Genomic DNA, 21361 nt, shown 5'->3' on the forward strand with positions numbered 1-21361 from the left:
GAGAATGGGCATTATGAAATCTGCAGTTGGGTTGACACAGAGTCGAGGATAGCAAAATTAGTGTTTTGACGAGCAGGAACATAAATTAACCTATGTGGACTAGTAAGAAAATGAGACATTCAAATTAGAAACAGGAAACTCCACATTTGCTAAGCTGATAATAAAAACTTTGGGGCAGAAAGTCGTTTTATTCTTTAATTTTCTATTTGGCTAGCCTAAACATCTGCATTTTATGACTACTATCATTAATGTGGGAATGACATGATCTTTGCTTACTAAGTACTCTGTATTGTCAAGTGACCATTAAATACTATATGTTTCTAGCACCTATTCAAATAAATAGTTTTGTGGTCAACAACTATATACAGTTTTCCTTCTGCAAATATAGAAACAGTCAAAGTCTTAAAACACGTATTTATATATAACCTCATGCATTTCATTCTTTATTACATTGTATAGCTATACAAATTGTACTGCTTATTATTTACTCTGGTAAGCAATCTTTACAATACCAAAAGCTTTCTTAAACCATTTTTTATACATATAAGCTTGCAGCTTTGGAATAGGCCCTTTCAAGGTAGTAATTGGTTTCTTACAATATTGTAATATTACATTGCTACCTACAACAAAATATATCACGGTAGCAATAGCTTTAAAACATCTGAATGCAGATTGAATATATTCACTATGAAGGAATTCCATATTCTTAGAACTGCAAAGATGCAATTTGTGCTTACAACCTTTATAGCAACTGCTCACCTGATAACCGCTTTGACATCTGCTTGGCCAGGTACATGTGCTATTACTGTAATGGAGTGCTCAGAAAATCTAATGCCAGCTTACTACGTAGTACCCTGCTAGTGCTCACCAAGTTTCCTGGTCTTTTGTTTGCAGATCTGAAATATTGATATTTCAGCACTGCTATTTGGCCTCACTTGCTTTTCCCAAACTTTATTTCAGTATGGAGTTCCTATGGGATGGCTACCTGAACAAGAAAAATAAAAAATAGCTACAGCTTTGCATTCTTTAGTTATGGTACACTTTAGAGTTAGATATTTGATAATTTACATGCAGTGGTGTATGATAAAAGGCAGTGTGCTGTCTGAATTACTCCGAATGCTATTCTTTTCAAATAGTTAGGATTTTCTGGAAGCTGAACTGCAATACAATGACTAATATACARGCCTCCTTAGGAAGAGAAAATGCTTTCCTTTGAAGTTCAGTGTGTTGTGATTTGCTTGTCTCAAAGTTTAGTTGTTTCTAGTCTGCTGCCCGTAGTGGTGGGACTTTTAAAAGCGATGAGGTGCTCTAGGTTGGGGGGGGGGTGTCAAGGTCATCTTCAAGCCAGAGCCATCATTTACCCTTGGCATCCCAGGACTGTATACTATTGAGGAAATATACTAAATTATACTTATTGTGTATAAAACTATACTGAAGTAATCTAAGAATGACCTGGGCCACAAGCAACATAGTTGGGGTGGAATTTGAGAGGCACCCAGGGCTGCACAGACGAAAGACTCCTGCTGAATCTGCAGCCAAGTCGTGGTGGAAAGACTTCAGTTTCCGGCAAACCACATGGATCTGCATGTTAACTTTCAGATTATATTTAGGCACAGAGTCAATACTTTATAGCAATATGTGTGAAGAAGGAATTAGTTATATAATAATAATAATAATAGTAAGTTATTGGCCAAACAGGACGTTGAGGCTGTTTGCTGGATTATGAGTCTGCAGTAGGTAGACTTGCAGAGGTTGCAAGTACTATACATATGTCTATACACATATATATATATGTGAATATACACATTGTAAAAAAAAATGGTTATGGTTTTCTTAAGCCCTTAGAAGAAATCTGCGTGTATATGAGCATTTTGTTAGACTCTTTATAAAAAGACTTCAGAGAATAATTGGGGCTTTTTAGTTGGAAAATTAGACTATGTGGAAGTAAAATCATTACTCTGAGGATCAGCACCAGGTCTCATGTCAATGAAATAACTGTATTTAGTATTGCTTGCTGACCAGGTGGGGATCATTCCTTGTTAAATTCTTGATTATTTTGAAAACAGGACAAAATTTATGTTGTTTAGTGTTTATGAGCCATGTAGATGGATAAGTAAGTATGATCATTTCTAAAAGCTGTTTAACCATTACATAATTCCTTTTCCTCAGTCTATTGGAAATGCCAAAACCACAAGGAATGACAACAGCAGTCGCTTTGGGAAATACATTGAAATTGGTTTTGATAAGAGGTATCGAATCATTGGTGCTAACATGAGAACTTACCTCTTGGAAAAATCAAGAGTGGTGTTTCAGGTAATACTGGTGCAATCTTCCTATTGTATGAAATTTCTTATGATGAAAGACTTATTGCCTACTGATGTTAGGTATCTTTCCTGAGATTACTATAATGTATTATTTGTAATATGGTTCATGTGGGGAAGGGGGGAGAAGGAAAACCAAGTCAGCTGTTTAATATATGAATTATTCATGGTTGTAAAAATCTCTATAAAAAGGCTGCGTATTTAAACATGAAATAACTTTGGTGCAATACTGATAAGAGTTTGTGCATACCATAGTGTTATAGGAAAGGGCTTCAAACCCTAGCAGAAACTGCTCATGCTCAAGAAGAGCTCTCTGTTGTGGTTTCTACAGCTGCCATCTTAGCTTCCTTTAAATCTCTTGTTAAAACCCACTGCTATCACAATAATTATAAATCACTTTTAATTGCCATTATTTAGGCAAATGAGAATATGTAATTTCCTTTCTTGAACTCTCTTCATTTTGCTATTTCATTCTTGAACCCATCTGCAACCTTTTTGTCTCCTGTACTTCCTCACCATATTTGCCTGCCTTATGGTCCAGAGCTTAGTAAAAATGGACTTATCCTTGATTGGGTGCCTACAGGTATAAAACAAATAATAATGAGGTGCACTGTATAGGGCTGTTACAAGAAGTACTGTTGCTTTTTTTTAAACAAGAGAGAATTTTTGTGCATGGTTTAACTGAAAGAGTCTTTCTCTGTTTTTTGTTTTGAAATTATGAAATTTAGAGTATTTAAGTTCAGAGTTATGGTATTAGTCATGAGGCCCAACCTTTTGAGCTATATTTGTCCTCCATTTTAAAATGCCAGTTTTGCCTTGGCAAAAAAGATATTCCCTTCCCCAGCTTACTGTAAACGCTGAGGCAAATGGTATTAGTTATTTTTGGAAACTGAAAAGCTTTTAGATATGATCATTTCATCCACCCCTAGAATCCAGATCTATATTTAATAGTAATCACAATTCGGAAAAGTGAAATTGTGCATTTTTTTAAATTAAAAAGTCTGCATGCCTCTTGCTGTTGAAAATGGATTAAATTAATCAAGAAGAAAATGATGCTGATTTATCTTTCCAGCTTCTGTGCAGCTTCTGTGTAATGTTAGAGGATGCATGCGTTCTTTTCTACTCATGGATGTTTCTGGCACATCTTAAACTGTGAAATATAATCAATTCCTTTCTTTTTAAAGGCAGAAGAGGAGAGAAATTACCACATCTTCTACCAGCTCTGTGCCTCTGCAGCATTACCTGAATTTAAAACTCTACGATTAGGTATAAAATTCACATTCACTGTATTGTGTAATCAGTATGTACGAAGTATTATCTCCAAGCTTTTTGAGCCATAGAACTAAAAGAATTGCTGGCTTTTAAATTATAAACTTTTTAGCCTTCATATACTAAAATATTTTGAAAATAACTAAAATGGCAGACTTCAGACATTCTGGTTTGTAAATAAAACAAAGGTAATAGATTTGTTTATTTGGCATACTCTACAATTACATTGTAATTGTAATCCTTAGGACTTACTATGTACTGGATTTCAGAGTAGTTTTCCAGTGGCAAGGGTAGAATTCTCTTCTCTTGGTCCTTTAAAACCTTTTTTCTGTGGCTCCAACTACCAGAGAAATTTAACATTTCTGGTATGAGCACCTGGAAAGTTTATAGAGTATTTTGCATCTGCACACTTTTGTTTGTGCTGTTACCAGTAATTATTTTACCATCTCTGGTAGCCTGGTAATCACAAGTTTGATAAGTGAAATTTTTCATTTTTTAAACAAAAATGTTGGTAAATGAAATATTTCCCATTTAAGAGGAACTGGCACTCTGTAAAGCAAAGGCATTTTGGTGACTTTGGGACAGGCAATCCTCACATCAGTTTTAAAATTCAACACAAATTTCAGTGCTTTCCCGTATGCTTTTAAAAGTTAGTTTCTTAGTGGGAAAACAGCACAATATATCAATGCTGATTTCTGAAATACCAGTTCTGATTTTCAAATGTTTCCCTACTCTTCTACACCATCCTGGCACATTTAGGATTCACATCTGCTGACACAGGAAAGAAAGGAACCGATGTAATTGCAACTAAAGAAGTCATGTAGCAGACTCCTCTTTCAGCTTTCTTGAAACCTTAGTAGATCAGAAGAAAAAGAGATTGTTAGTGCAGCTGAAAGAATGACAACCAAACCCATAGGAAATACTCCCTTTACCCAACACCTGGGAGAATTACAGCTCTCACAGTGAAGCCCAGTGCTGTCCCCAGAGTGGTACGAATCAGTTCTCCGACCAGGTCTTCTCAGCCAGAACTGATACTCATCCAACTAAACTGTTGAGATCATAAATTAGAGACAGGAAGAAATCAGGTGCAAAATAGATTTTTTAAAAATACTTTAGTGCATTAATATATAATAGATAATAATGTCTGCCATATACTCCCAAAGAGCTGTTACTGTCGACTCTGCACCTGCTCCTTGGGTGCTTGGCTCAGACTTGGAGAATAATTGTTTCCATGTGATTATTTCACAGGTGTGGAAGTGTGAAACATAGTTAGGAAGAGAATATGCTTAAGGGCCTATCATAGGAACCAAATAGCTTTGGGAATACTTATCTGCACTGTTAAATCTAGAAAAAATTCTTCTCCAGAATAGGTAGGATCCTATGAGTCAGAGATAAAAATACACTGACCTATTTCAAACTATGAATTCTGCCAGGAGCAACTTGATCATTACATAGCTTTACACAGGTACGCTTGCAGTGAGGTGAATTTCTACATTTGTGTGTGTAAAAGATTTGTTTTTTGTCTTACAGGGAATGCAAACTACTTTCACTATACGAAGCAAGGTGGAAGCCCTGTGATTGATGGTATTGATGATGCTAAGGAAATGGTAAACACCAGGCAGGCCTGCACTTTGCTAGGTAATCTGTAAAACATTGTCATATCCCAAATTTGATATCCTAGCAAATGTTTTCAGTGATGTTTGTGTTTGTTTTCTTCATACTCTGCTTTGTTTAGAAAACAGGAGAGTTTGATTACCTTTGGGATCAAGATACTTTTATTGCATTTAAAAGGTATTTAAATTGCAGTGGAATCACATATCTAGTGCAGGAGTAGGGCACATTATATGAGCATAAATAAATGCTGGATTCCCTTGGTGTAGCTTATACAGTGTTGGAGGTCACTGAGAAAGCATTTTGAAACAACAAGTTAAAAAGTTCAATTTAATGGATCTTTTTTGCATCTGGATGTAAAAAGTTATTAATAGAAGTGGAACAATGCAACGCTTTCAAATGCCGGATTCTCTGCAAAAACACACACTGGTGTCAGTTTTTCTCTCTCTTCCTAATAAAATTTTTCATCAGCTGCAGCTCTTGGTTCTTTACTCTCTCTTCACTCAAAACATTTTATTCATCCTCTTTCAGGGATTAGTGATTCCTACCAGATGGGAATCTTTCGAATCCTTGCTGGTATCCTTCACTTGGGCAATGTGGAGTTTGCATCTCGGGATGCTGACAGCTGCACTATTCCTGTGAGTAGTAAATGAGCTCAAAGGCCTGGTTTCTACTATGACAGTTCTGTCTTCTGTTTATTTGCAGGGGTAGGGACCTCTGGTGAAAAAGAGTAACAATATGAAAACACAAGCAATGTGTTTCTTTGTAATTTGGTAACATTTTCACTGTTCTCTTTGCAGATGGATTCAACTCTTTCCAGTTCAGATCCTTTACACAGACTCTCCATATTATAACTGTGGCTCCCTTAATTTCTTTTCAAAATTGTAATTGGTCTGCTCTAGAAAACTCTCCCAGACAGAATAGCTTTGAAGATCCTGGGCAGGTGTATAGATCTTTATATTCCTACATAAATAGTTTCCCTGCCCTACAGTGAATGGTTTGCAGGATGAGTTGTTTTATGTTAAATGCCAGACTGACACAAATAATTGCAAATCAGACRTTTCTCAAAGCTCTCTGAGGTGTCTAGAAGGGAGCATAGGATATACAGAAAAGCAGTGATTCATGTAACTTTTTTAAGGGTGTCATGGTTTTATCAGTCCTTTCTTACCTGTCTGGAGGTCAGCAATGGGGAGTGTGAAGTCTGTTCTGAAAAACACTCTTTATTTGATGAGGACCAAAGCTTCTTACTAAAGCTCATATTCTGGAGATGAGGGGAAAAAAGGGATCTGGCTTGTTTTCTTCTTGTTACTCTTCTCTTCCTTGGACTCTCAAGTGACCAGTTTCTCATTCTGCCTTTCCCTGAATGTCCGCTGCTGGACCATGCAGCCTTCATCTTTCTTTCTTTTCAAACATTAGTAGCATTTGAAGGGCTTTTTCTCACTGTACTCACAGTTGGTTTCTCAAGTGTCTGCAGTAGCAGTTTGTGGGGCTGAGACAACAGGTCCTCCACCAGGCTGCAGCTGATGTGGCTGCCTAGTCTGACACCACATGTGGGATATATTGGACAGCTGCTGTGAAACCACAGCGATAGTCTAGCTCTTTGGTGTGTCTTAAAAAGGTTTTCACTGCAAAGAAAGCCTAATTTAATTATCACAGATAGGAAGCTGATGAGCCCCAAAACATGATGAGCTAGCTTATTTGTAATGAGTATCATCAGTGCAAGAATCCCACTGAATGAGCTAGTACAAAGCTGAAAGTTCCTGTGCAATCCCATCCTGAAGTAGGAAGCATTAGCAGGCAGAGGTGAATATCTGCTCAATGGCATCAGCTACCTGAGCTGTGCTGTTCTCTGGCAGTAGCCGTGTCACTGCAGAGCTCTGTTGCCATGCGAGTTGGTCCATCTGGGAAGCACGGGTGCAGTGATGCACTGGTAGCACTTCAGGGAGCTGAGCGCCTCTATCTCTGCATTGTGCTGTGTGAATGAATCAGTTTGTTTAATGCCAGCTTGAGTAACTCTAATGTGACACTTTTTCTGTGCAGTGTTTATTATTATTAATTTAATATTTATTGTCTTCTGAGCTGGTTAAAGTGGTGTGGTTAAGTTGAAAGTGTACAGAGTCCCTGCCGCAGGAAGTTCGGGCTGTAAGGACTAGAGAATGCCCCAGAGACTTCAGAAGGCCAGAAGACTTGGAAATAGAAGGATAAAGCTCATGTACCCTGAAGTTACTGGGCATATAGTAACAGTTCCCTGTAAGCTGTCCTTGTCAGCATGCTGTTGAGCCACTGGGTATGAAGTGAACCTGAAGAGGAGGTAGTGTTAGGAGAGTTCCTTAAGAGGAAAGACTTGCCTTGATTTCTAGCTATTAGTTTGTCTGTTAGCAATGAGGTGTGGTATCTTAACTCATTAAGTGGTAAACGCACTGCACTGACTTTATATAGGAATACTGTATAGCCTTTTCAAGATGCAGTCTTGCTAGGTGATTTTATCCCATTGACCAAACGTCATTTTTTTCTTAGACTTGTACAGTCCAACTTTGTGTGCTCTAATCTCTTAACATTTGTTTTCACAATTCATTAGGGAAATGCATGTGTTAATTTCTGAGACCAGAATGCTAAAGCCTTTCCATAGTTCTTCCTCTTTGTTCTTGACTTGGACTGTGATGGCCCATTACATGTAGGTCCCAGCCGTGGATGTATGTGAATAGATGAGAGTGCCACTCAGGAGTTTTATTCGATGCTATCCTCAGCACACAGCTGCTATCCTGTCCTTGTCATCTCGCTATTTTCTTTACTCAAAACTGAAACAGTTGGTTATAAGAATTCAAAATACAAAGCCTATCCATGCAAAGTTAGATGATTCATTTTTGCGAAGGTTGTGGGTTCCCTGTGTGGGGCTTTTTGGTGAACACAAATATAGTAAAATGCCTTTGGGGAAACGGTGATTCAGTAATTTACTCAAGTGATGTAAATGTGATAAGTGGGTAGGGAACTTGTTACATTTTGAGGGAAGAAGAGCTAAGAAAGAATGCAGTTGCTGCTTATTGTTAGATCACTTATGGCAGGCAGTTCTTTGGATTGCATGATTACACGTGTCCCTTTGGTAGCAGTTTCAAGACCTAACAAATTTGTTTTTATTAGCCCAAACATGAACCCCTCACCATCTTCTGTGACCTCATGGGTGTGGAGTACGAAGAGATGGCCCACTGGCTTTGCCATAGGAAGCTCGCCACTGCCACCGAAACCTACATCAAGCCCATTTCTAAACTTCATGCCATCAATGCCAGAGATGCACTTGCCAAACATATCTATGCTAATCTTTTTAACTGGATTGTAGATCATGTGAACAAAGCCCTCCATTCTGCTGTAAAACAGCATTCGTTCATTGGAGTGTTGGACATTTATGGGTGAGTCTTTATGCCACAGATATAATTATCTCACTGCAGAGTGTCTTTGTCTTTATTATGTAGTGCTGTGTGAATTAAACCAAAAACCTTAGCAGCTACTTATTCCAGCTGAAAGAAGTAGGTGTTTATTTTGACATTAATCTAAGATCAGGTTTGACATTTATAGTGGGATTTTTCTTGCCCTTGATAGTTCCTTTATGTGTTGCATTGGGGAAAGTTACAATAGAATTGTAATCTCAGGGTTCCTCCAGGGGTGCAGTTTTAGAGAGGGCAAAGGTAATTAACGTGCTCTCCAGGAGCATCCATCCTTTCTCTATGTTCCTCATCTCCTCTGGCAGCCAGAAGAGGGAGCATCTCTGAATTGCCTTTGTACTGCAGTTTCCCATTTCCCTATCTGCTTCATTGCCTGATATACCTGGGAAAACTTAATGAATTTGGAGAGAAGGAATTTAAAATTATACGGTCATTTATTTTGGTTTTTTTCATTGCACTAGTAATTTTGAATATCTGCATTCTTTAGATTTGAGACATTTGAAATCAACAGCTTTGAACAGTTCTGTATCAACTATGCCAATGAAAAACTGCAGCAACAGTTCAATATGGTAAGTAGGAAATTACAGGCATTTCCTTTCCCCTTTCCTCTTACCAAAGTCCATTCTGCTAATTGGGTCCCCAGTGGTTAAGATGAATTCCTTCAGTCTATTAACCAGCTGTCCTGGCCGTGGGCTTTGGGGGATGGGGAAAGATTGACTGTCTCCTAGAAATAGATTTTATGACTAACTGCTATGCTGGGACTATTTGAAATTCTGATCACAGTAACAATTATAAGACAGAAGCAGTGCTTTGCAATTAAGACCCTGTGATTGCCTGTCAATGAGAGCACTATGTGGATGAATTTGGAGTTAGTTGTGTCTTTATAAGCTCCAATGCGAACCTCTTCACTGACAGCAGTGAGCAGAAATACACTGCTGGAAATCTGCCACTTTCATTTTCCTCTGCTGGTGCAACTGGCGTTTTTTGAGGTTTTACAGCCACCTCATACAGTTGATTACTGTCATGTAGTAAGAGGCACCTCTTCTCCCTCCTTCAGAGAGATCACAATTTGTTCTCTCTCTCTCCTCAGGCTTAGTGATGTTTGTAATTATATATCTTACCTGCAGAATGAGCAACCAAGTTATTTATGCTAGCTCTGTTGCTAGGCTCCACTGCAGTACTGAAATATCTTTGAACTGTATTTACAAATGTACCTCAATGGTGGTGCATATTTGCAGAATTGGATCATCCTGAACAATTGTTAATCCCAGCAGCAGAGATACATGACTGGAAGTAAGCTATTTGTCAGAACTGAAGCTGAGCTTTCCAGCTCCAAAAAGTGCTTTCTATATTTATAGTCCTACAGATGGTTTCAACTCCATAAGCTAGATGTCATAACTGCTAATTACAAGGAATTTCTGAGATCTCTCAGCTCTGCAGCAAAAACCCAGTCACTATGAAAGTTGTAAGGGTTCACTTCTTCAGTAATGATCACTCCTCCCGTGTTCTCCTCCTGTCTCACATTGTTGCTATCAGCACTCATTTCACAAAGGAGAGAGTGAAGGGGCTTTTGTTTTGTAGCTATTTTGATCTCCTAATAAGCTACCAAAACAACACACTTCTCAACATGTTCCCATAGGACTGATCTCTGCTACCTGGCATGCAGCAGGGAGGCCTAGGGTTGAAGGCAGTTTAGAAAAGGGCTGTCAGTAGCCCTTCTTGTACTCTCTGGGGTTGCTAAAGTACCACATAGCCTGGCGCCTCACTCTTCCCTCTCTAACCCATCCAACACCTTGTCTCTCTCTGTGGGTGCTTTTGGTGCTGGAGAGAGGAAGATGTAAAAAGATGGAAGTGGCAGCTTCTGTACTGCTGTTTAAGAAAACTCAGCTTCATGGAATTGGGAAATTAAATGAACTTAACAACAGTAAGTCTTGGCATGAGTAAATACATCTGAATAGATTGTCAGGACATACTGGTACAGCACAGTTCCTTAGACAATAAGGACAATAACTGTATCTCTGCAGATAAGAACATGGTTCAACGTTAAACCTGTTGTTTCTTTGGCAAATGTCACAACTTATACAAACATGAAACTGTGACAGCTTCTTCACATACAGCATGGCATTATTTTGTGATGCCATGAACCTCTCCCAGTACTGAGCCATCTGATGTAAAAGCTTTGTAATTTTGTATTTGCCAGGTCTTTCATAACAGTCTTCACTCTTTGCTTCCTTAAAATGTCAGGCTTGGGAGGAGGGGGTGGTGCGCTGTACATTCATAGAGTCACAAACCGTGTAGGTTGGAAGGGACCTTGAGAGGGTACATAGCCCAGTCTGCTGCTCTGAGCAGATCCAGTTGAGCAGGTTGCTCAGGGCCCTCCGGGTTCAGTTCTGACCATCTCCGAGGATGGAGATTCCACAACTTCTCCAGGCCCTGTTCCAGTGGTTGACCACCCTCATGGTAAAGACTACTTTTCCCTATATCAAGTCAGAATTTTCAGTATTCCAACTAGTATCTTTTACCTCTTGTCTTTCGAGTGGGCACCTCTGAGAATAGTGTGGCCCTGTCTTCTCCATACCCTCCCATTAGACAGTTGTAGACAGCTAATATCCCCTCTGAGCCTCCGCTTGCCCAGGCTGAACAGAGCCAGCTCGCTCAGCCTCTCCTCCCATGTCGTGTGCTCCAGCGCACCGACCGCCTCGGTAGCCCTCTGCAGTGTGATGATCACCTTGTAAACCAAATTATGTCTGAAGACATTTTTCGCCACATAATTGCTAATTCCTTTACAGTAAAGGTATGGTTTTATGTTTTCTTTTAGGATTTAGATAGCTTGGATATGATCAACCAATAAAATTTTATCATTTACTTTCCTGTCAGGAATTAGCTTACCATGTAATGCAGCTGTTAAGTGACTAGCATGTGGAATGACTCCCATGAGCACTTTCAGGGAGTGCTGTTTTGGAAAGGATTGTGTTAAGCTAATGAAATAAAAGGGATAAACTGCTTTGTCAGGATAGTTTTCTGCTATCTTACTGACGTGTGCTGGAGAGCTGCAGGGTGTTTATAGACTTCCACATTGAATTAAGAGGATAATTAAGAACCATTTTTCTAAGAATGCAGATGTTTGTGTTGGTCCCCTAAATGGTGTCCGTAATGGTGTTGCTTGCTGTTTATTAAGATATATTCTGAATTTATTTTTGCCTGTCAGAGCAGTTAGTATATATTAAAACTTAAATGGGGGGAAAAAACATAGTTTAAAATAACTGGAGTCAGCAGTCTTTTTATTTAAAAAAAAATGTGCTTGTGCTATTAAGACCACAATTTGTTTAATATTTTTTATTACTATTATCTTCATTTTTCTGAAGTTTCACTTTATCTCCTATGCGTATTTCATTAAAGATGTGCAGCTCTTTGTGACTTTTTTCAAACATTTACAGTTTCATTTTATTGCTCTTTGTACTAGATAGAATTTCCACAAAAATTTGTTAAAAGAAATTCTTATGCTAATAGTCAAAGTCATTCTTTCAAGTTTTTGCTGGAGTATAYTTTATGCAATATATCATCTCAGAAAAAACAGTAGTCATTTGAGAGAAAATGGAACTCTGTTCTTTTACAAGAAAACACAAAATGATATATAGTGAAATTTTACTTGAAATGGAGCAGTATTCATAACTTGAAAATCACGAATGTGTGGCACATCCAAATTTATAAATTGCTATTCCTCTATTTGAGGCTTTTTCTGGGTTGTGTGTTTTTGATTAAAAAAAACAACTTATAGTAATTGTGAGGCAATATAGTAAAAAGATAGGAAAAAATAGACCTTATTTTCAGAGAATACAGAAGAATGCTCTAATTTAGTCTCTTGTTTTTATGCCAGTAAAAAAGGTTAATTCATCTTTCATGCACTTAGTTGTTAAAGGGCTTATTCAGTTGAACTTGTGTGTCGCTTGATAGCCTGGATTAATGTGCTAGGAAGAATTCAAGTGAGAGTTCTGTATGTATTCTGCATTTTATTTTACAGAAAACTCTTTTCTTTTTGCCCTGTAGCATGTCTTTAAGTTGGAACAGGAAGAATATATGAAGGAGCAAATACCATGGACCTTGATTGATTTCTACGACAATCAGCCTTGCATTAACCTCATAGAGGCCAAAATGGGAATTCTGGATCTATTAGATGAGGAGTGTAAGGTGTGTGTTCATGGGCTTTTATGGTGAAAGAGGTCATCAGACATCCTATTTCTGGAGCCTAACAGGGAAGAGTCATCTGCACATAACCATTATTTTGACACTGCTGTTGAAATGATTTGGAGAACTTAGAGTTGCAATTACAGGAGGAGTCTTAGTCATGTGTGGGGTTTTTTTTGTTTGTTTGTTTGTTTTTCTCCTCTCCATCCAAGTATCTATAGCTGCTACTAGATCTCTGATCGACATTTGTTTTGACTGTGGCAACTTTCTCCTTCCTGAGCGTAGCAAATGCAGTCTTTGGTTCTGTCAAATTTCTCTTAAGATCACCTCTCACTTGAAGTCTCACCTTTTGTCTTTTTTCTTAAATTACTTTATATAAGCCATGTAATTGGCACTCTTTCTTTATTGCATGGTACGTGGTGTCTAATTCAGTGGGATCTCAGCTTGGGGTTTTTGTGTGACAGCATCACAAAATTGCTGATGATGGTGGTGAAGTTCTGACCTGCTACAGTGCTGCGGGTCAGAACTGCACCATCTCAGATAATATATCTCTTGGGTCCTTGTTTTCACATGTGTGACACTGAAAGAATTATTAGCATCATATGTGCTATATGTTTATTTCTATGTTCTACCTTCTTTCTTCCTCTCCTTCTCCCTCCATTTGGTATTTCAGTAATTCAGTTAAAGGACTCACTCCACAAGCAGCATGGAGAGTCATGGAGAAGGAGGCAGCTCTGGCTATTGTGGGGTCTGTAGTAGGCACTACACTCAGCCTTAAGTGTGTGAAGGGCAAGTGCATAGCTGGTTACTTGGTACTGGAAATCACTGGAGTTGGAGTGCAGTTGGAGTTTTAAAGCAAAACACCAAGTATTGTCCCCCATCTTCCCAGTTTCTTTCAGTACTGAAAAATTTTCAAGAAATTTTAAATGGTGTTTTGTGTTCTTTTACATAGATGCCAAAAGGCTCGGATGACACTTGGGCCCAAAAACTTTACAATACTCACTTGAATAAATGTGCCCTCTTTGAAAAACCACGTTTGTCAAATAAGGCTTTTATCATCCAACACTTTGCTGACAAGGTAAGGATTTTTCTTTTGGTACTTCTTTCCCAAAGTTTGAGGTACTAAGAGTGTGGGGTGTAGGGGGGGAAGATTGAGATAAGCAGCTGTTTCAGGCAATTACCAGGCTGGGATAGCTCCTGACTCAGAATGAAGCTTTTGCCTGGAAACGCTTTGAACGTGCATAGACCAGGCTGTTGGGCTGCTTTTTTGCCTGGTAAAACCTGTCTGCAGACTAGATACAGAGCTCAGGCTGTGGTCCAACATACACTTCCATATCTAGTTGTGCCAGAGGTTACCAGCTCTGCTTGCTCATTACTGTGCCCTTCAAGCTCTTAGAGGTTTCCACTGATGGTTTTCTCTCCTGGTCAAACATGGTGAGCCACTTCAGGTCATTTGGTTTAAACAGCAGATTTTGGCTAACGTGATTCAGTTTGATGAAGTTGGTTAGGGAGTGCCTGGCAAGTGTTTCCACTGGCCATGAGGCAGTAGTAATGAGCCAAGGGGCTGATCAGTGGGCAGTAGCCTAATTTTCTACTCAGCTTCTTGCAAAATGTGTGCCTGTCTCTATACCAGAAGAATGAAGTTGACCTGGCAGCTGTGCAGAACCAGGAACACAAACAAGAGCTCCTGACTCCTATCACATGCTCTAACCGCTAGCCATCCTTTCTTCAAAACATAACAGCTTAGTGTATTTGCAAGTCACAACATAATTGTACAAATTCCAGTCGCACTATAGAAATATGCCTGATAGAAAATCATATATCTCACTATATTTTTAGCTAAAGAGCAATGAAAAAATGGTGTTGGTTTTGCTGCCATCTTAATGTGCAAACAGGAAAGAGGCTAACACACCCTTGTTCTTATCACGGGAGCAGTATGTACTTTTTCCACCCTTTGCCTCTGCTGCTCAGTGAACAGCTATTTCTAGTAAGCTGGAAGACAAGTAGCCCAGTGCAGTGCATGTTTGGTTAGACTCTAACCATGTGCATAATCAGACTGAGCAACTCTGCAGATTAAAATTAAACAAAGTTAATCCGATCTAAGATAATTGTTCTGTTGAACAAAGAAGCTGGCTGAGAATTTTGTCAGATTTGCCAAAAGAAGTTTGCTCACAGTGCTTAGAAGTATTCTGGGATTCTTATCTATAGCTTTGTATGTGCTAACTTACAGGATTTGAGGCCCTTATTTGCCTCCACTTTATTTCCTCCAGTTCCTTGAATTTGTACCTAGAAGGGAGAACCTGTTCCTGTTGCTTCTAATGTTTCTTTAAGGAAAGTAAACAGTTATAGAAACATTCTTGTTAGACTTAGGAGTTCTGTTTTCTTTGCTGGATAGAAGAACAAGAAGAACTTAATTAAAATTTCATATACTGTTAAATAGGCTAAACTTCAGTGTTTGAAAATAGGGCTTTCCTATGACTGGTTTGAGGAGTGTGGTCCAAGAAAAGCTACAAGTAGCTCTAAACAGGTATTGGCAGAGCTGTGATGCATTATCTTTACTTCATGTATGCTTACGTGAATGCATACAGACATCTGGAAGAGAAAAATGAAGCTGTAGCTGGCAGGTTAGTAAACTCTATGCCTATTTTGTCCTTGTCTGCAAGAATGCAGAGATCTTGCTGCCCTCTGGTGACACTGTGTCAGCCTCCCTCAGTTCTACCCGTTAATGGCACCCGAAGTAACAGAGCAGGATTTGAGTTGTGGATAGACCTTGGGGAGGTCCTCTGCCTTTTTTCCCCATAGGATATGGCTTTTAATTTTTTGCAGCTCCTGGAATGCTGTCATTGTGCACACATTGTTAAATGGCAGTACTGAAAGGGGGGCTGCTGATGGGCATCCATCTATCTACTCTGAAAGAACAAAATCGATTTTAGGGTCTGTTCTTGTAGTCTGTAGCCTGCACTTCTGCTGATACAAGATCCTCCTTCAAACAATTAGTGTGAGACATTTAGAGCATGTTGGAATATTTATGTTAATTAATGTTAAAATTCTAAGGTATAGATTTTTGACAATAGATTTTCTTTTTTGTTCAGCCTTCAATTATGGCAGTGATCTATCAGATTTTCATTTGAAGCCCTGGCCATTCTTTGGTCCAGGAGAATCCATGGCCCTGTGAGAGGATTGTTGTGCATTGTCACAACATCCAGACTTTTTTTTAACTCCTGGAAAAAATAGTACATATAATGCATTTTCATAATAAGCTGCAGGCAGATTTACTTACTGTATCTCAGCTAATGAGATGAGATACTTTCTTCTCAGTTGCGTGTGGATTTCACACAGTTTTACAGCCCTGATAACTTCAACTTGGAAGTGCTCAACACAAGTTATGATTCTTCACCTTTATGGTAACCATTCAGTCTCGTCTTACCACAGACATCTCTCTGCAGTGCAATTTATCTGGTATAATGCAATAGTATTATTCATTTCTGTATGGTTTAATGTTTTACGCTTTACTGGAAAGCAGTTTCTTTGAGCAAAATCTGTATTTAACATAGATGCATTTGAGGGCTGATATTTTCAACATCCACAAGAATTATCTGTTTTAAATGTAAGTGCTACAGCTGGTGAATTCTGTAAAAAATATTCCTATTAAATACTTTTAATACTTACTTTTTGTAAAATGACTGTTTTCAGGTGGAATATCAATGTGAAGGCTTTCTGGAAAAGAATAAGGACACAGTTTATGAAGAACAAATTAAGGTCCTCAAATCAAGTAAGGTTAGTATAAGGATTTTTATTGTCTTCTTTTGATATTATGAAGTTCAGGCTCATTTTCCTATGAAATTTCTCATAAACCTGGGAAAGTTTTTTCCTCTTACTGTCAGATCATTTGAAAATGAGCATAGTTTGTTTTACTTGGTTATCCTACAAATTTATAAAGTCCTGTAGCCTGATTTTCCTCCTTGTAAGATCAGTCTATATTTAGCCATGGATTTCAGTGGGTCAAAATTAAAACTTTTTTTTTTAACTTTCCATAAAACTTTGCTATATTTTTTATAAAGGCATAAAGGGCTCCTGATATACTATGGTAGTAAAAGAAGGCTTAATACCTAAGCTAAGCCCTTCTTTTTTTTTTTTTTTAATCTGAAAGTAGAAGCTCCTTGGTTTTGGCCTGACAGTTGAGCAGAAAATCTCCGAAGGAGAGAAAAATTCTGTTCCAGAAACAAAATGAGAGAGGAAGGAAATCTATAGGGGCTGAGGACATGAACCAGTAGTTACTGAGTCTTGCTTTTTTGATATTTATGAATAGATACATCTGAATTGAAAAATATTGCATGAAGGAATATTATAGAACAGGCACTCAGTGGCAATTGCCTGCTTTAGTGTATGGCAGAAATGCTAGTTGTGCTCTTCTGAAATGTAAAGGCAATTAACTCAACATTGCCTTGTGATGGCTGTTGGGAATTTGCTAGCTCTAATGTCCCAGGAAGCTTGGTATCAAGGACAGACTATATACAATTATCAGGGCAGCGCAATTACTATTCTATCAGGAAATCCAACATTTTTTTTTTTCTTCTGTATATATTCTGAGCAGATATATGAAGTTAAATGGTTAAAACATGTAGTATAATGAAAAACTACAGCAGACTTTCCGCTGAGAAATCTTGAAATGTTTTGAGTTGAAGTCAGCTGCTGTGTCTTTGTGAGGCACTGTGGTATCTCCTGGGAGCTGGCACGGTCCAGGCTGTGCTGCTCTGGTCCAGGCTGTGCCGCAGAGCAGCAGTGCCTCTGTCCGAGCAGCGGTGCAGGGCGCTCTGGGGGATGTAGTCCAGTGCGAAAAGGAGGATGGACACATAGCTCCCATAAAAGCATCACGACAGCTCAGGCAGATTCAGTAGGTTGAGTCAGTTCAGTCTGAGCATTAAGAAACAACATGTTTTTCCCCCGTGGGAAATTTTACCGAAATCAATGTTTTCCACAGAAAAATTCAATTGTGAAGGAAATRTAGGTTTTGAAAGGAGAATGTTTCATTTGTATTTTTCAGAAGACTCTCTTTGTTAGTAATTGTAGTAGGATTATGGTTCTGATTTTTAATTTGTTTTGTTGCTTTCTTCTGGGTCTGCTGTACAAATTCAACAGAAGGTAATTCTAAATTGAATGCATCATTTGTCATCCTTCTCATGCATAGTGTTGCTTCTAGGGACTTGAGCATACAGCTAGAATGTTTCTTTGCTCTCCAAAGTGCATGTCACGCATACTTTTCTTGGCAGTCTCTGTAGTGTTTGGCTATATATGTTGACTTCCTCTATAAATCCACCCACAGGATCTATTTAAACCAGTTCAGTTTCCATGCACGTTGTCATGAAAGTAATATGATAGTTGTTGGCTTTTCTGCTTGCTACTGGCATGTTGTTAAAATCTTCCTGTTGTTGTTCTGTATTGAAAGAAATGGTCTGTTAGATTATGTTGGCAGCATGTCAGTTAAGTCATCTAAAAAATTCACAGGGGGAAAATGCTTGCTAGTTTTCTACCGTGTGAATTATCTGCCCTTTGATCAGTGTTTTCATCCTCTTTGAATATTGCTAGTGTTCTGTGAAACCAAGAAAACTGATGAGATAGTAAAAAACAAAATCAAAACAAAACATAAATACCCCCACAGTGTAGATCTTCTCAGCAGTGATCTCCTGTTGTTGACCTATGCTGATGAAGGCCATACATTGCTCCTTTCTTTTGTATGCAATAACTGAGGCAGTGTCCATGAAAATGGTGACTTCGAAACGCACTTGCCCATTTTTACAGACAGACTTTCCCAGGGGTGGAAGGAGGGAATGAGACTTTTGTACTTGATTCCTGAGATGATCTGGTCCATCAGCAATCCAGACACTGGGAGACACCCTCCCTGCACCCTGTTGTGTTAGAGCATCAGTAGTTTCTTTGGAGACAAAGCATATTTAGATTCAAGTAAGTTTCCATATGTGGTGGAAAGACTTGGTGGTGTAGCTCAGATGGTTGAGCACACAGATTCACTCCAGCTGACTGCAGGCCACTGAGCGAGATATTGGTGGCCCAGTCATCCTAAGCTCAGTATTGAGTCAGTGGAAGGAGATGAGCTAAATCACCCTCTGGAGATGTTCTTCCATCAACTAAAGAGGTAATCTGAGGTGACCATGTTCCTAATCTGGAAGACTCAGGTGAGATAAGGCTGAGCTATGATACTTCTCTTTTAGTTTAAAGATTTAAGATATCTTTGTAGCATTCACAGTCATTATATTCTGCTGGAGTGCTGTGCTAGATGTTACTGAGGAATGTTTGATGCCTTCTGCTAGTCCATCTGGTACAACCACTGAGTACAAATATCATTTTGTTGCACAGCATGTTTATCGGATATCATGCATGCTCACCAAGTTTTATAAGGCAAAACCAATTTTTTTATTTTTTAGGTTGTACTTAGCCCAAGCACTTTCTAGTACTGAAAATTGAATGCTCCTATCTCTTGGGAGAAAGTGCACAGATGCTAGATAAAAGATTATTCATTGACAGGTAGAGAAGTTCAGATTTTCTTATTCTTATAATGCTTCTGAAGTGATAAAGTTGTCAGTAGAAAGACCTGGTGGTATTATTTGTAGTTACAAGCTACTTTAAAGCAGCTGTTATATTTGGATGTATTTTGTAGCCATTTATAGTTATAGAAAGAGAACCAGAAGCTCTTGGTAATATTTAGGAAGGTTTTTAATTTTTTTCTTTCATTCCCACTGGCCCGATAACAGATCTTCAGTCAGATGAATTTGGCTGATGTTTTTTTTAGTTGATGGTTGCTCTTTTAAGTTGATTATTTCATTTTAGAGTGATAAAGCAGGGATATTCTTTGTTGCCTGTTGGGTTATTCAGTGTCCTGTCCTAGATATTTCTCAACCACAAAGGAGTCATTTGCACCACTGGAATATGAGAGAACCATTTTGTTTCCTTCTAACATCAAAGTAGCTATATATAATTGCAATTGGCACTTAAAAAACTGCTCTCAGTATCTAACAGTTTCACATGGAAGCTATTGCTTGCTCTATAAAGAAACTCAAATCAGAATTTTACTTTCAGAAGGAGGCTCACTGATCAAAACCATGAAATTCTTAGTATTACATCACTGGTCAACTCACTACACTACTAGCTTAAATGCTTTTTGTACTTGTCCCCATTTTCCCACATGGGATAGAAGAAAACAGTGCTTACAGAAACTGAGCTTGAATTCTAGCATCTTAAATACAAAAGGGTGGAATCACTTGCTGGATTCTTAGCCATCATATTTTTTATACTATTACACCAGTTTAAGCTGCTACCGGAGTTATTCCAGGATGAGGAGAAGGTCCTCAGTCCCACGTCAGCAACCCCTTCAGGCCGTGTGCCATTGTCTCGAACTGTTGTAAAACCAGCTAAGACCAGGCCAGGTCAAACCAGCAAGGAACATAAGAAAACTGTTGGACATCAGGTGAGTTTGGAGATATAACTCTATTAAATAATCTCTCCCTTTAGCTAATGTATGATAGGTCTTAGGGTGTGCTGCTGCTTCCTGTGATCCCTTGTGATTGTGAGACAGCTGCAGTTGCTTATGACTTAAGTTTGGAGCAAATATACCATAATTGCTAATACATTTTGGGTCAAAATTTTTGAGAGTTCAGTTCTCATTATGATGTCAAAGTAGAAGCTCATGTTTTTCAAAACAGGTTTAGCATGCTGGATGCTGAAAAGCTTTAAAATCTTACGGTGGGTCTTTTTGATCATGTGCCACATCCTTTGACCCAAATCAAAAGTAGGAGTTCAGTCCCCAGAAAACCTGGCTCCAATTATCAATGGGCTAAACATAAAATATACATGCCAATGTGCCAGAATTAAACTAATAGTATACAGATCAGTATGGCTGGGGAACTCATTTCCTCCTTGTTACTTTCCACCTTAAAAATCAAATTTAATAGGTATTTTCTCAGGATTGTCATGTCCCCAGTTAGTGCTTTACAGATGATAGATTGTTCCTCGGACTATACGCAGGAGCCAAGGGGAACTTTTTTGAGAGTTTGGAGCTCATTTTTTATCTGCTTGCCAGCCCGTACCACTTCACTAGTGAGCAGTTGCCTCCTGTTTTGCCTGGAGCTTCTCAGAGGCCTGCATGGATAACTCTTTTTATGCTATTGTAGGAAAGCYTGGAAGTGTAAATATATACCGTATAAATTGGTAACATGCTAATACCTATACTTGGGAAAGACAAGAGAGGCTTGATAGCGAGGCGGTGCTATAGCTTTGGGTCAGTCATGGTAAAAAGCCTTCAAGGTCACCATTGTTTCTGAAGTCTACAAACAGTAATATATCCACAAAGAGTCTGTGGATACAGATATAGCAGAGCTGCGTTACCACTGTAGAAAAAGCAAATGATTTCAAAAGAGAAGAGAGTCACAAAACCCATCAATTCATCAGTGCTTCTTCCATCTCTTCTTGTGGAAAAGATGATTTCTTCTGTGTGATGTGGATTACTTCTATTCAAAATCTAGTGTC

At 38.6% G+C, this 21361-nt stretch overlaps 1 protein-coding gene across 2 annotated transcripts in view; it reads left to right on the forward strand.

Annotated features, from left to right (window-relative positions):
- The window catches only part of MYO5A (myosin VA), an 89141-nt gene that overhangs the window by 29189 nt on the left and 38591 nt on the right, over positions 1 to 21361 (forward strand). For both annotated transcript variants that reach the window (XM_026060608.1, XM_026060609.1), the window contains exons 5-14: positions 2170 to 2313; positions 3506 to 3587; positions 5121 to 5228; positions 5733 to 5839; positions 8340 to 8605; positions 9126 to 9207; positions 12686 to 12826; positions 13776 to 13901; positions 16517 to 16600; positions 20142 to 20303. In XM_026060608.1, the coding sequence (XP_025916393.1) occupies positions 2170 to 2313; positions 3506 to 3587; positions 5121 to 5228; positions 5733 to 5839; positions 8340 to 8605; positions 9126 to 9207; positions 12686 to 12826; positions 13776 to 13901; positions 16517 to 16600; positions 20142 to 20303 (1302 nt within the window). The remainder of the gene's footprint in view (positions 1 to 2169; positions 2314 to 3505; positions 3588 to 5120; positions 5229 to 5732; positions 5840 to 8339; positions 8606 to 9125; positions 9208 to 12685; positions 12827 to 13775; positions 13902 to 16516; positions 16601 to 20141; positions 20304 to 21361) is intronic.

Source organism: Apteryx rowi, unplaced genomic scaffold (genome assembly GCF_003343035.1).
Source record: "Apteryx rowi isolate R43461 unplaced genomic scaffold, aptRow1 scaffold_17, whole genome shotgun sequence".
Taxonomy (NCBI): domain Eukaryota; kingdom Metazoa; phylum Chordata; class Aves; order Apterygiformes; family Apterygidae; genus Apteryx; species Apteryx rowi.